Source organism: Bos taurus, chromosome 7 (assembly GCF_002263795.3).
Source record: "Bos taurus isolate L1 Dominette 01449 registration number 42190680 breed Hereford chromosome 7, ARS-UCD2.0, whole genome shotgun sequence".
Taxonomy (NCBI): domain Eukaryota; kingdom Metazoa; phylum Chordata; class Mammalia; order Artiodactyla; family Bovidae; genus Bos; species Bos taurus.
Window position 1 is genome coordinate 80,407,084 of NC_037334.1, and position 15,959 is coordinate 80,423,042.

The 15,959-nt window shown below is 46.3% G+C and overlaps 1 protein-coding gene across 1 annotated transcript in view; it reads left to right on the forward strand.

The window, feature by feature from the left end:
- Positions 1-15,959, forward strand: part of WWC1 (WW and C2 domain containing 1) — a 167,645-nt gene that overhangs the window by 70,906 nt on the left and 80,780 nt on the right. The window contains 2 exon segments of the mRNA XM_002689365.7: positions 7,522-7,631; positions 15,681-15,884. Of these exon segments, the coding sequence (XP_002689411.1) occupies positions 7,522-7,631; positions 15,681-15,884 (314 nt within the window).

A 15,959-nucleotide genomic window follows, 5' to 3' on the forward strand; every position in this document is an offset into this window, starting at 1 on the left:
CTAAGAGTCAGACATGACTGAGCGACTTCCCTTTCACTTTTCACTTTCATGCATTGGAGAAGGAAATGGCAACCCACTCCAGTGTTCTTGCCTGGAGAATCCCAGGGACGGGGGAGCCTGGTGGGCTGCCGTCTATGGGGTCGCACAGAGTTGGACACGAATGAAGCGACTTAGCAGCAGCAGCAGCAGCAGCACGGACAGGTTTTTGCCTCATCATGGAAAGGAATATAAAACTTCTCAGGGAACTCTACTCAGTGCTCTGTGGTGATCTAAATGAGAAGGAAATCCAAAAATGAGGGGATATATATATACATGTAGCTGATTCACTTTGCTGCACAGTAGAAATGAACACAGCATTATAAAGCAAATGCACTCCCCAAAAAATTAATTTTAGAAAAGGATGTAAAACCTAACTGGTAAGAAAGTGAATGTGGGTGGAGCCCTGTGTACCATGGGCTCAGCATAGCTCATTTTAACCAGGTAGTCACTCTGAGTATCCCCACTCTACAGATGAAGAAGCATGGTTCAGGCAAGTTAGGGGTTCATGCCCAACAGGATAGAGTGAGTAAGTGATGCTGCCAGCCTTGCAGCCCAGGTGGCTGACTCTAGAGCTTGTGAGTTTTAACCACCACTCATATCTCTTGAGATGAAAAATGGGGACAGCGATGATGAGAACGATGATAGCGAACATATCCAACAAACTGAAGATGAAAGATAACACAATTCTCACAGTGGAGAGGACGGAAGTCTCTGCTGTTCACGTTAACAGCCCACATTTTCTGAGGGCCTATTACATGCTAAGCCCTGTACTAAGCACTTTGTATGGGTTATCTCATTTAATTCCCACAACACCCTTATGAGATTGGGCCTTCTAAGTTTCACAGAGAAGGAAACTCCTAACAAGGTTAGGTGACATGCCTGTGGCTGTGGAAGAGGCAGGGTGTGGGTTTCACCCCAGCATCAGTTCCTCAGCCTATGTGGGTACGGCTACCCTGCCTCCTTATTAGCCCCGGAGCTGACCACCGTCCTCCGTGGACTGCTTCCTTCTTCCGGCCTCCCCTGACTATGCCCTGTCCTCTCAGTCTCTCCCTTCTCCCACCCTTTTGGTCTTTCACATGTGTACAGCAGACCTGGCATCTTATTTGTTTTAAAATTAATTCATTTTTATTTTTGGCTAAGCTGGGTCTTGGTTACTGCAAGGGCCTTTCTCTGGTTGTGGCGAGTGAGGGCTACTCTCCCGTTGCTTCTCATTGCAGTGGCTTCTTCTGTAGTGGACCAGGGCTGTAGGGCACGCAGGCTTCAATAGTTGCGGCACATGGTTCAGTACTTGCAGCTCCCTGGTTCTAGAGCACAGGATCGGTAGTTGTGGCCCATGAGCTTAGCAGCTCCGTGGCAGGCGGGATCTTCCCGGATCAGAGATTGAACCCTTGTCTCCTGCCTTGGCAAGCGGACTCTACCACTGAGCCACCAGGGAAGCCTGTGACCTAGCATCTTATTAACTATCTCTGCATCCTCTCACTGCCCACGGTTCAAAGCCTAAGGTAGCATAACCACCGTACATACTGTCACAGGGATCAGCTACTCCCTGCTTTAAGGGTAAGCTCAACTGCTTGGCCAGGCCCTCTGCTCTCGAAGGCAGAAACAAGGCTTATTCAAATGTCTGAGCTGTGGTCGTGCCTAGCATGGGACCAGGCTCTTGTGTCCATGCAATAAATTCTTGTTGTTTGGAGGATTGATGGAAAGCAGGGAGAAAGGAGGTGAGGAGAGGGTGACTCAGAGAGCCTCTCTGGGTCACCCTCTGTGGCTCAACACTAGGATGGCTCTCAAAGTCTTAACAGGGACCCCAAAGTCCTAAAAGCCCAGCATCTGCCCCTATCTATCTCTACTCCATCACTCATGACGTATGTGGCTCACATGTGGCTTTCTTTTCTGTTCCTCACACCAACATTATCCCACCCCAAAGCCTTTATACTGGCTATTCCTGATGCTTCCCACCATCTGGTCTCCCCTCCAAGATCACCTCCTCCGAGAAGCCTCCCTTGATTGCCCCAACCTACCCCACCCTTACACATAATCCCACCACCCTGTTGTATTTTTCTGAACAGCATGAATCTCTGAAATGATCTTGTGGATTCACTTTCCGGTTGGGATGTCTCCCTGCTGGGAGTGTAAGGGCAGGGTCCTTTTGTCCGCTTCTGTAGCTGGAAGTTTGTTCAGATTCCGCTGCGGTTCGTGTACTCAGCCCTCCTAACCGACTATGAGACAGTGATTACTTTCATCCCCAGATTTGTTTAAGGAATGAATGAAGGTGTTTGAACCAAATGGAATTCAAGGAAGGAAGGAGAGCTTCAAAGATTGCCCTTTTGTTCAGCCACCCCAGCCTTGCAGGTGTGGAAGTCGAGGGTCTGTGTGGCCTGGGGCTCTGCTGGAGTCCAGAGATGGCTGCATCTCCTCAGGAGTTGTGCAGTCCTGAGCTATGGGAACCATGCGTGTGAAACACCCCAGGGCGGGAAGAGCCAGCCTGGCCATTGTGCCCAGGGTTGAGAGGAGAGGTTCAGCTGAAAGTTTGGACAGTTCTTGGCATGTGGTCCTCAGGGCCCTTTAGAAAGCGATCCCGCCCAGCTGGCCCTGGCGAGAGCCCGGTCGGGGGCCAGCCTCATGCTGGCGGGCCATAAAGAGGTTACTGTGGGAAGCGTTCAGATTGCTCGGGAAGCACTAGGAACATGAAAGATATGCTACGCGTTCTTCAGGCCCAAGAGAATCACCACCCAGTGTTAGACTTGGCAGAAGGCTTTCCGCTCCTCTGAGCTGCCTCCTTAGAAAAGATGTACTGTCTGAATACTGAATGCCAGTCAGTCGTGGGGACATGGAGCTGGACAGAGGACAGGGGCCCGCGTTCCCGGACAGGTGATCCCACACAGCCTTACCTGTCTCCAAGGCAACACATCCGGGCCCCTTCTTCCAGGAGAGCCTGTTGTGAAACATTCAGGAATGTTTGTGTTCCTCCAGAGATTGGTAATTAAGAAGAGGCAGAACTGGTTCTCTCTTGGCGCCCTCCCTCACTCCCCCTCACCCCTTCAGCATTTGGGTCATTTGATTTCACGATCTGGGTTTTCAGCAGCCCAGGACTTGGAGCCTGGAGGCAGGGACTGCACCGGACAGAATGGGGGTGAATCGCGTCACCAGAGGATGGGGGCTGTGAGTTGCAGGCAGGCCCCCAAGTCCTGGCCGCATCTGAAAGCAGACATCTCTTCCCAGCTCACATTCTTGGCACTTGCCCAAGGGGAAACACTGCAGGCCAGAGAAGCACCCACAGTTTCCCAGAGGGGATTGGTTTAAACGGACAGTTCCTCTGTCTGGGATGAGGAGTGGGTGCACATGTATATATACGTGTGTGTGTGTGTGTGTATGTATTTAAATCCTTGTACAGCTAAAAATGCTTCTCTTCATCCTGATTCTCTGAATGACACGTCCCTGCACACTGAATAATTCATCCCCCTCTTGGCATTTGTTCCAGAGAAGCTTGCTGTCCAGATTTCTTGTAAGTTGTGTAGTCTTCCAATAGAAGCTTTTCTCTTTCCCATGGAAGAGCTATAGGAGTCAGGATGTCAGTCCTCTGGTTTTTTCTCCATGATCACTTTTAAGAGAAGCCCGAATATCAAACCCAAAAGCCTTCCTGTCTCCCCTGCCCCCTCTGGCTAACTTTGGGTCCTCTTGATTCCTCTTCTTTATAACTGTTGAGCACAATGTCTGCGTTCACCATAGGCGGGAATCAGCATTTCAGCTTTGGTAGGAAATCCAGTGTCAGGTACATGACTGATGCTTGTAGCTAACATTTATTTCAGGTCTGACTTCTTGATGTCCAAGGCTGGAATGAGCAGTAAAGTTCATGGTTTTCTGGAAAAGTGATGCATTTTTGGTGTTTTAGACCTGCCTCTCCTCCCCCAATCTCCAGCCTCACACAGAGAGCTCAGTGAATCCCTTGTTACGATGACTTTAGAACAATTAATTGTCTTTTCGTGAAGCAACTGTGCATTATCCAAATGTGTTGAGTAGCTTTGCACCGAGACGTAGAAAACTGAAGGTGCCAGGTAGGCTGCAGCTCAGGTGCCTTCTGCCTGCTTCCAATGTCCCCCAGCCCAGCTTTGACATCTGTATCTCAGGCATAGCTTCCAGATTATCCTGAGACTCCCTTGGTCTTGTCAGTTTTTATTAGCAAAGCTCAGATTCTGGAGTGAGGCGGTGGGGCTTCAGGTTATACCTCTGGTGTTTGCCAGCTGCAAGATGTTGGGTGTGTTTTCTCACTGGTCAAATAGAGGAAAAGCACCTGCTGCCTAGAGAAGGAACAAACTTGTTTTCTAGGCCTTGATTTACCCATCATTAACTATTTTGATTACAGTTGAGGTAGGAATATTACAGAGAAACATTTTAAAAAGATTAAAAAGAAAAAAATTAAATTGTTAAAATCCCTCTACCAAGATAGCATTTTAATGTGTATCTTTCCAGCTTCTCTTCTACAAACGTACACACATTTCAGGCAAAAATACTGTATTAAAACAATATCCTAAAGCGTTTCTTGTTCAAAAATGTCATTTTTCTCATAGTATGTTAAGAACATTCTTCCATGTTAGCAAAATATAAAATACACCATTATTTTTTGTTCTTAGATATTTATGGTCATATTCACTCATTCCACAAATATTTATTGATCACCAATCATGGGGGACATAAGATTCTATTGCTTAAATGCACCATTGATGAAATCATTTAATTCATCCCCATGGAAGATTTTTGTTTATCTTTTTTGCCTGCCCTGGGTTTTCACTCTGGCACATGGGCTTAATTGCCCCATAGCATGTGAGATCTGAGTTCCCCAACCAGGGATCAAACCCATGTCCCCTGCATTGGAAGGTGGACTTTTATCCACTGGACAACCAGGAAATTTCTTCCTCTCCTCCCCACCTCACCACCCCCCCAACCCTGGGAGGGGGGAAAGAATTTTGATCCACTCATGGATTCAGGGAGCTGTGGAGAGGGAATATATCTTTGTCTTCTTGGTTTTCTGGGTTGCAAAGTGTAAATAACAAGATTCCTATCTTCATCACCAGGCCAGTAGGTGGGGCTTCTCAGGGCTGCACCCAAGGAAAGGAATGAACCAGAAGGGTCTGACTGTGGTTGGCCCAAGCACTGCTGTTCCCTCCCCAGATGTATCTGTCCTCAGTAACAGAGTCACTTGCTGTGGAAGGGTAGGCCTGCGTGCAGAGTTTTCCTTCAGAGACCCTTTCAGTAATGTGTTAGATGAAATGATGTTGGATGAGATTTCACTGTTGGTCACTGGTCTTCATTTTCCATAAGGAAGTGGGAATAAACCATTTTTACAGGAGTTTAAGGAGGAGGAGGAACTGAGGAACATGGTCTCTTGCTTCTGAAGTCTTGGGGTGGGCAGGGCTTGCGGGGTAGCGGCGGATTGCACTGAAGACGACTTTTTAGAAACTTTATCCAGGTTGGCATAAGTGCTCCCAAATGAAGAGCCTTCTAGCCTAAAGAAATCACTTGTGTCTTCCTCATCGCTTCATTTTTTACTCTTAAGACAGTGGCTTGTAATTTTCCATGGGGCTCAGCTGAAGATGTTAACTTTCAAGAGAACCTTTTGGTTCACAGCAGGGGCTCTGAAGGCTGAGTGCCTTGCTTGAATATCATTGGTGTAGACATTGAGAGTGTTATTTCATCTCTCTCTTAGTCTCCGTTTCCCCTTCTGGGAAGTGGAGAAGAATGTTCTTTCAGCATTCATTTGCACCAGGATCTAATTGTTTTTACAATCATGACTTTATTTACCCTGACAACTTGGAGAGTTATTATCCCCACATTTTAGATGAAAATACTGAGGCTCAGAGAGGAACACTTAAGTTGCCATACTTACACAGCTAATAAGTGATGCCTACTGAATCTGTATTGGATAGGGCTTAGTCTATTTTATATCATATAGACCTCTGCCTCATCCTTGTCTCCCATAATACAGCAGTATGTTTAACAGCGCTTTGGTGCTGTCCACTCCTTCAGTCAGTAGATATGTTCTCAGTCTACCAGACCCTGGATGTATAGTGGTATGTGAACACACTAGGTCTGTCCACCAGGGGCTCTTTCATGGTTTCTTTTTTTCCCACACATTTTGCTTTTCTTTCTTTTTTAAAAATTTGTTTGGCTGTGCTGGGTCTTAGCTGCAGCAGACAGGATCTAGTTCCCTGACCAGGAATTGGACCCAGGTCCCTGGCATTGGGAGCACAGAGTCTTAGCCACTGGACCACCAGGGAAGTCTCAGCACATATTTTGTTTTCAGCTTAATTTGGGGTGGGTTTAAGAGGGAAGGAGGTTGCATGGGCTAGGAGAGTCATCTCCTATGGCTTGGAGGGAAGTTCTTGACCAGGAATCCTAGACCCCATCCCACTCATCTTTCCTTCTATTGCATTGTACCTCAGTTTGCCAGGCTGTCGAAAGAGTATTGAAGCACAACCTTTCAGTCTTTCAGAAGTGGGAGGGGGCAGGAGCAGGCAGGAGAGGGAGAATATTGTTGATCAGTTGCTAAGTTGTGTCCGACTCTTTGCAACCCCGTGGACTGCAGCACACCAGGGAGAATATTATGTGTGTGTATTTTAGGCAGATGCAGTGATGGGGAGAAACTAACCGGGCCATCCAAAGGGGCCACTCAGGCTGACTTCAATGTATCCAGATTCCCTGCTCCCTGCATGCTGGCTAAAGTGCTGGACCAAGGGCTTATGATGTTTTTGAGCCTCGATAAACCTTCGTCCATTTAGTTAGGTGGTTTGTCTATCTGACATAGTCGCCGAGACCAAGTGGTTACCACCACCTCACTCCCCATTTGGGAAGTCCCAATATGGGGACTTCGAGGGTGGTTATGGCTAAAAAATCAGTTTGGCCTGGATTGTACAGAGAAGGACAGCAGTGGGTACAGGCATTTGGGAACCAGCCCAGGAAGAAAAAAAAAAAAAACATACTGCGTTTGGCCAAACTCACAGGGAGGGAACATCTGTTCTTCTCAATGCTGCAGCGAGCTAGCTTTTCAGAGGGGAAATAGGTAAGACAAACATGGACAGAGCCTGAAGGACGGCTGGGGCTGGAGTGGGCCACGTGCCCTGTGAATGGAGAAGCCAGAGAGAGATTTGAGTCTGAGTCCAGAAGCCAGGCTCGACCTTTGAGCCCTTCCCTGTGACCCCTCACTTAGAGACGTAGCAGTGAGGCCCAGAGAAGGCAGGCGACTCGCTCGGAATCCCTTCCCAGTTGGTGGCAAAGTTGGGACCAGAGCAGATTCCCCACCTCCCTCCCAGGTGACCTTATCCTGCTGCTCCGATATGCGTTCATCTTCCCGGGGACGATGGGGCCGGGGCGCAGAGCTTCTGCATCTGGTGGGCCAGTCCAGAGGGGCAGGGAGGCTATAGGCAGCCACGAATGCAGCTCTCTGGGGACCGTAGGCTGACGGAGTCTCTTTCTGCTCTCACTCGCCAGGTACACCAAACCGCTCACCTTTGCTGACTGCATCAGTGACGAGCTGCCGCTGGGATGGGAAGAGGCGTACGATCCACAGGTCGGAGATTACTTCATAGACCACAACACCAGTAAGTCCCCTCCACCCATCCCTCCACCTCCTGGCCAGCCCCCACGTCTGGAAGAGCTACCAGCAGGGGCTTGTGAAGCCAGATTGTGTTTCGTTTCACAGAGAGTTGGATGGAGATGTCAGTGTAGATATAGATAGATAATGTATGCTCATATATAAATAACAGTTTAGAAGAGTTTTAAATAGAATCTAGAACTCTGTGTCTCACAACCCATCTCCCCAATTTTACAGAAGTAACTACTGCTAGCCATTTCTTGTGTATCTCTCCAGAAACTTCCCAGTCAAATGTGTGCATACATATATTCCTTTTTTTTTTTTTAAACATATATTGATTTCCACAGGGCTTCCCTGGTGGCTCAGATGGTAAATAATCTGCCCATAATGTAGGAGACCTGGGTTTGATCTCTGGGTTGGGAAGATCCCCTGGAGAAGGGAATGACTACCCACTCTAGTGTTCTTGCCTGGAGAATTCCATAGACAGAGGAGCCTGGCAGGCTACAGTCCATGGGGTCACAAAGAATCAAACATGACTGAGCAGCTGACACTTTCACTTCCCTTGATTTCCATGCACCATATGTAAAATAGATAGCCAGTGGGAATTTGCCATATGACTCAGGAAGCTCAAAACGGTGCTCTGTGACAACCTAGAGGACAGGGATGGTGGGGGGAGGCTCATGCATACAGATTTTTTTCACAGAAGGTAGATGTGTCCGTGTCGTCCCCAGATTATTTTTTAGCAGCCACTGCCCCTACAGCAAGTCCCCAGCAGCATACAGCATGTGTCTGTAACGGATGGTCTGAGTGATGTATGTATGTATCTCCAGCCCATCACACCAGTCAGCCCACTCTCATTTTATATCTGTGGTCCAGATATCCTGATCCAGAATGAAGGTTCCTAGTGTCTTCGTCTCTGGGACTTTGATGGAAGTATAGGTCGAGAAGGGGAGAAGCATATTGTCTGACAGGTGGAAGAACCCAGGTTGAGGTCTTCCAGGCAGGAAGAGTTGATGTGTGCTTGGGCCTCATCCATTGTGCACCTTCTTGGCCAAGACTATTCTTGTCCTCGGGAATTTGCTGCCCTATTTGTCCATGTATAATCGAGGAAAGAGGATTTTTCTGTCTCGATCTCAGCCTTCTGAACTGTGGGATTCCTCTTGTCCTTTCAGGCAAGAGGAGAATAGATTGCAGTGGCACATGTCCGAAGGTTGAGATTAAGGCGCTGACTCCTAGTAGCCCTTGTTTCCTGAGCATGCACTCTGTGCCATGTGCTGGACAAGGCACTTGATTAGGCATCATCTCATGCAATCCTCCCAACACCCCTGTGGGATGCTAGGATGATTGTGCGTGTGTGCTCAGTCATGTCCGACTCTTTGTGACCCCATGGACTATAGCCTGCCAGAAGGGAAAGAGCCTGGTTCTTCCACGGATGCGTCTGTGTGTGCATGCTAAGACATTTCAGTTGTACCCAACTCTTTGAGACCCGGCCAGGCTCCTCTGTCCATGGGATTTTCCAAGCAAGAGTACTGGAGTGGGGTGCCATTCCCTACTCTAGGGTCTCTTCCCTACCCAGGGATCGAACCTGAGTCTCCTCCATTGGCAGGCAGATTCTTGACCATTGGCGCCACCTGGGAAGCACTAGGATGATTAACTCTGTCTTATGAATGGAACTTAGAGATAGAAATTGACTGTGCAACTCTCAGAGCCAAAGCATGGCAGGGCTGGGATTTGAACTCGTCCTGGGAGTGAAGTTGGGCTTCTCCATCCACTTCCTCTTCTGGGTTTCTGTAGCACCTGGTCAAATCTCTGCTGTGCCCCTCACATTCTGTAGTATAACCATTTACCTGTCAGGGCAGGTTCCCCAGATTTTTTTGCCTGGCAAGGCACATAGTAGGTGTGCACTTGACCTTTGCTACCTAGAAAAGGTTACACGTGCATGAATGCATGGCTAAATAAATGGGTGAGTGAGCAGACTTGGCACCAAAGCAGAGGAGAGTTTCTGAGAGACAGCTAATGGCACTGATTGCATTGTTGAGGGTAGCAACGGTTTTTATTAGCACTCATGATTGCATATTGGATAATGAGACGTAAATGTGCCTAATTGAGTGTGTATGGGGAAGGAGGCTAATGCTTGGAGGGCTGCACAGTATATTGGGTTAAACACTGGTGTACAGGAACCTGCACTAGTCCTTTCCTGTCTCTCATTGCTGAGTGAATCCCCCTCATTGAAATCTGATGGCAGGAGTGGGATTTTCTGGTGCTTCTGGGAGTCGTTGGAGAGATGGAAGGCGTGTCATGCAATGGTAGAGTATATTCTTGAGGGGATGGTAGCAGAAACGAGGGTGTGTATAGGAAGGTGAGTAAATGAAAACCACAAAAGGAAGAATTCTCTCTGGTAGTTCTGCCAGCAGTCAGGCTGCAGGGTTTCTTTTGGCTGAAAGGTGCTCTCATTGGATGGAGGGTACCACTTCTAGAGGATGGAGCCAGTGATACAAATGGTGGTATGCACAAGGCCCACTCATTCAGAGCTGTGGACTCAGACCAATCCTCTGTGAGTGACTGCAATTATGGTTTGGTTTTGTTTACGAATTTGATGTATTTATTTGTGGCTGTGCTGGGTCTTCACTGCTGCAGGGGCTTTTCTCTAATTGTGGTGAGCAGGGGCTACTCTCTGGTTGTGGTAAACGGGCTTCTCGTTGAGGCGGCTTCTCTTGTGCGGAGCACAGGCTCTAGGTTTACAGGCTTCGGTAGTTGCAGCTCCTGGGCTCTAGAGCACAGGCTCAGTAGTTATGGCACATGGGCTTAGTTGCTCCATGGCACGTGGGATCTTCCTGGACCAGGAACCAAGCCTGTGTCCCCTGCACTGGCAGGCAGATTCTTTACCACTGAACCACCAGGGAAAGCCCCTGAAATTACTGTCATAGAGATAATAGAATTGAACAACAAATTAAATCCACCATCAAGCATTCATTCATTCAGCAAATATTTATCGACCCCCTACAATGTTCTAGGCACTGTACTGGGAGCATGGGGTACATGAGAGTGCAAGACGGCAATGACCCTTGCCTTCATAGAGCTTTCATTTTGGCAGAAGCAGCAGAGGATAAACAGAATAAGTAAGCCAATTATGTAGTGTATTTTTAAATTATCAGGGTTATGAGAAAAGTGGGAAGCAGAGCGTGGGGCTGAGGTGTGCTGTGTGCATTTGTGGGTGGCAGGGGAGGGGCAGTGTTGAGAAAATGCTCTCTGAGCTAAGACTTGAAGGAGGTGGGGAGAGTGTTTCAAGCAGAGAGGGTTGACCGAGCGAAAATGCCAATATGTGATCACATTTTACTTCTCAAGGGGTGACAAGGAGGCAGGTATGCATTTAGCAGAATTTGTAAGGAAGTAGGGAGGAGGGCATCAGGCCAGGTGGTAGCAGGGCCTGGATGGGGCAGTGATCCATCTGAAGGGCTCAAGCTTTTATTCCACGTGATGGGAGCCATTGAAGATCCCCCAGAGGAGGAAATGGCAACCCACTCCAGTATCTTTGCCTGGAGAATCCCATGGACAGAGGAGCCTAGTGGGCTACAGTCCATAGGGTCACCAAGATTCGCTCATGACTGAAGCAACTTAGCATGGAGAATTTTAAACAGATGAGTGGTGTGATCTGTTTTATGTCTTAAAAAGGGTCATTGGCTGCTTTCCTGAGAGTAGACCATGGAACAAGGACAGACATAGGGAAACCTGTGAAAGAATGTTGCAGTAGTCCAGGTGACAAAGGACACTGGCCCGGACCAAGGCTGTAGTGGCGGAGGTGGTGAAAAGTGGCCTGAGGCTGGAGGTGTTTTCAAGATAAAGCCAACAAAGCTTCCTGATAGATTACATGTGTGGTGTGGAAGAAAAAGGAATAAGTGAGCCTCTCTGAGCAGGTGACAGGATGGAATTGCCATCCATTGGATGGAGAAAGCTGTAAGAGGAGTGATGTGTTTAGGAAGGAAGAACAAGGGTTTACTGGGATGGGTCACATCTTCCATGCCTGTTATCCATCTGAGAGGAGATGTTGGTCAGTTTAATGTAGGAATCTGGTGTTTGGAAAAGAGAACTGGGCTGAAGTAGGCATTTGAAATGGAGCTGTTGGCATAAAGAGAGTACTCATTTATTTATTAAATATTTATTTGTTAATTTGTGGGCATTTATTTCTCAAATTTACAATGATTGTAGCTTCGTGTTCTTGCATTGATTTTATCTATCATGATTGCTGCTGCTAAGTCGCTTCAGTCGTGTCCGACTCTGTGCGACCCCAGGGATGGCAGCCCACCAGGCTCCCCCATCCCTGGGACTCTCCAGGCAAGAACACTGGAGTGGGTTGCCATTTCCTTCTCCAATGCATGAAAGTGAAAAGTGAAAGTGAAGTCGCTCAGTCGTGTCCGACTCTTCACGACCCCATGGACTGCAGCCACCAGGCTCCTCCATCCATGGGATTTTCCAGGCAAGAGTACTGGAGTGGGGTGCCATTGCCTTCTCCGGGATTAGATGGTTTTAATCAGTGATCAAATTGTGTTTTCTGTTTTCTTTTCACACTATGTCATGAATATTTGAGAGATGCTACATAGTCTTCATATTTGCCATTTTTAATGTATCAAACAGATGCATCAATACATTATGACACATAAAACAACTGACCTTTGGGTTCTTTCCATTTGTTTGTTATAAAAAATAACACTTGAGGGAGAGTCTTTAAGCATATTGCTCTATTCTCCTGTGATACTTTCCTGGAGTCACATTTCCAAATGTAGGATCGCCAAGTGAAAGGTTGTGGACACTTGTGAGGCTTCTGGTAACTCTTCCTAGTTGGATAATATTTCTAAAAGATGGAGTCAATCTGCATTACTACAAGCAATGAGGGTACTGTTTTCCTCATACCTCGATCAGTATATGACTAATTTCACTTCTTTACTTCTGATACATTCATCACAGGTTTAAACTGTTACTTCATTGTGTTTCATTTGCATTCCTTTGCATAGCAACAAGGTTGGACTTTCTCCAGATGTTCAGCTGTTTTTAAGATAATTGTAATTCAAGCCCTTGCAGAATTCAGTAGTGTGAGTCACATGGGTGCTTGTGTGGTGCATGTAGAAAGCAGGTGTGTGGTGGGGTGAAGAGTATGTGAAGCCCATGAACTGTGAGCTGTATGGAGAGGGTACGGTATATTTGTAGGTAGATGTTTGGGGCCTGGGGGAGGAAGGAGAACTGGGTCTCAATGATGGTTGTATTCAATCAATTAAACATTCATTGGAAGTAGCTACCTTTTAGGGAGAGAGCGAATGAAGGGGAAGGGGATACAGGGATGATTTTTGTGTGAAGCTGATTTTGTGACATGCTGAATGATTTAACTATGTCCATGTTTAACTTTAATAAAAACAAGAACTGAAAAATAGTTGAACAAGGACTTCCCTGGTGGTCCTGTGGTTGGGAATCTGCCCTGCAAAGCAGGGGGCACAAGTTTGATCTCTGGTGGGGGAACTAGGATCCCACATGCCATGGAGCAGCTAAGCCCACGCGCCGCACTGAGCCTTGAAGCCAGAGTTAGAGAGTCTGTGCCCGCAGTGGAAGATCCCACATGATGTAGCCAAGAGCTGACACAGCCAGATACATAAGCAAGGAAATAAGTAGTCGACCAAGGGGGTCTCTGAGAACCTGCCCTGGTGTAAAGTTAACTACTCTGGTGAGATGGAAGTTAAGGAAGGAGAGTGAGCATAGAAGGGGCTGGGCGTGGGAGAATGTCCTCTGAGTGTCATTAGTTCAGGACAGACAGGCCATCTTCACACCTTGTTTTCTTTTCCAGAAAAAGGGAGGAGGTGAGCTTGAAGAACAGCTATTCACAGATAATTCAAACACTGGCCTCAGTGAATAGCTTTGGCTTTACTCTCACCATCGTATGTTTACTTTACCTGGGTGTAAGCAGTGAGGCGGGGCCCCTTATTCTCTTTAATAATCAGAAAAGTAGATTCAGAGAGGTTAAGCAACCTGCCCATTGTAACCCAGTGATCACCGGCGGGCATGAGAACGTGGCCCTGCTACCTCTGTGATCATTCTCCCTGTCTCTTCTTTCTTTCACTGGAAAAGCTGTTGGGGCCTGTTCAGGAGGACTGAGAGTGAAGGGCCTGAGAGTGGAGGCTCTAACTCAGTTCCCCAGGAGCCAGACACACGGCAGAAATGAGTGCAGAGGGTAGCTTGTGGACCCCTGGTAGCCACATCTTCTGAATGATCCAGAAAAGCCAGAGATCAAGATTTTAATGTATAAATCTCCTTGCTAATCTAGAAGAATGGTATGATGAACCTATTTGCAGGACAGAAAGAGGCAAAGGTGTAGAGAAAGACTTGTGGACGCAGGAGGGGAAGGAGAGCTCGGGATGAATTGAGAGAGTGGCGTTGACATATGTACACTACCATGTGTAGAGCAGACAGCTAGTGTGACGCTGCTGATGAGTGCAGGGAGCTCGGCTCCGTGCTCTGTGATGACCTGGAGGTGTGGGGGTGGGGCTGACAGGAGGCTCAAGAGGGAGGGGTTATGTGTATACATATACCTGATCTGAAAAGAGCTGGACACAACTGAGCAACTAACACTGAAAACCTGATTTACTTCGTTGTACAGCAGAAACTAACACAATATTATAAAACAATAATGTTCCAATTTAAAAAAATAAAAAATGAATTTTAAAAAAATCTCCTTATTTTTATATACCAGTAATCAATTCAAAATTACTAAAGTTCTTTGGGCTAAGCAAAACTTACCTGCAAGCTGAATTTACCATATGGCTGTGATTATATAATTTCTGGTGTGTCTGTCATCCCATACCCCACCTTCCAGCTGGGAGATGACTGAGGAGTTGGCAGTCGATGGGCATTGATTCTTTGACATTAACATTGCTTTGACCTCTTCCATATCTGCTCAGCTGCCAGCTACCCTTTTAAAACCATTTTTTTGTCCTATTACTTTTTTCTAAATTATCACTGTGTATTTTTATTGGATACATAATTTAAAAAATAAAAAAGAATGAAGAAAAAGCATCCTACCAACAAGACATTATCTACTGTCGATAATTTGCTGTTTCCTCCTAATCTATTTGAGAATGTACATATATATTTTGATAAATACAAAATTATTTATGCAGTTCCTACCCAGTTGTTATTATTGTTTAGTTGCTAAATTGCCTCCAATTCTGTTGAGACCTCAGTACTTAGACCCATTTTTTTTATCGTAAACACCTTTCTGGTTTTTTTTTCAAAGACATGGTTTTTAATGGCTGTTTTAGTGTATTGTGTAAATATAGCATACATATTTCAGCAGTAATTTCTTGTGTGACCTTGAGCAAGTCACTTAACCTCTTTATGTCTCAGTTTTCTCTTTTGTTTAACCAGAGTAATAAAAGAATTTTCTCTATAGAGTTAATGTGAGGATTAGAGGAGTAAATAGATACAAAGTAAATGAAATAGTGCTTGGCATAGAGTAAACATTAAATAAGTGCTTGTTTATGATGAAGATGATTTTATACAAATGCATCTTTGCCTGAATTTATTACTTTTTGTAATAAATTACTATGGGAGGAATTATTGGATGAAGGGTATTAACATTTTAAGTCTCTTGATTTTCATTGTCAGATAGCCCTTTAGGAAGGCTGTTCTAATTTACATACTGTGTGGACACAGTATTCTGTACATCTTTTGAAATATCAGTTATTTTATTTTCCTTTACTATTTACCGAAATGAATGACTTTAAGCATCTGTAATATCATTGAACCTCTCTGTATTACAGTAGAATTCACATCTGTTCATTCTGGCTATTCTCTGAGTAACTGCAGGTTTGGAAATTGATCCTGGTTTTTTGTGTATGTTTGTTTGCTTAATCCAAATGAAGAGTCTCTGCTATTCAAAAGGCAAGTTTAACCCATTTACATTTACTGTAATTTTATATTTATTACACTTTTTGTTGTCTGGTAGATTCTACAGGCCACCAACTCAACAGACATTTTTGAGGTGCTAATCTAGGATCTCTGGGGTCTGTTCCAGAAACCACTCAGATCGAGGATCCCCGGGTACAGTGGCGGCGGGAGCAGGAGCACATGCTGAAGGATTACCTGGTGGTGGCCCAGGAGGCCCTGAGTGCACAAAAGGAAATCTACCAGGTGAAGCAGCAGCGCTTAGAGCTTGCACAGCAGGAGTATCAGCAGCTGCATGCCGTCTGGGAGCACAAGCTTGGCTCCCAGGTCAGCTGTGAGTACCTCCCACCACCAGTACCCCCACCAACATGACCTCAAGGAAGAGGAAATGGCCACACTGACTCCTGCA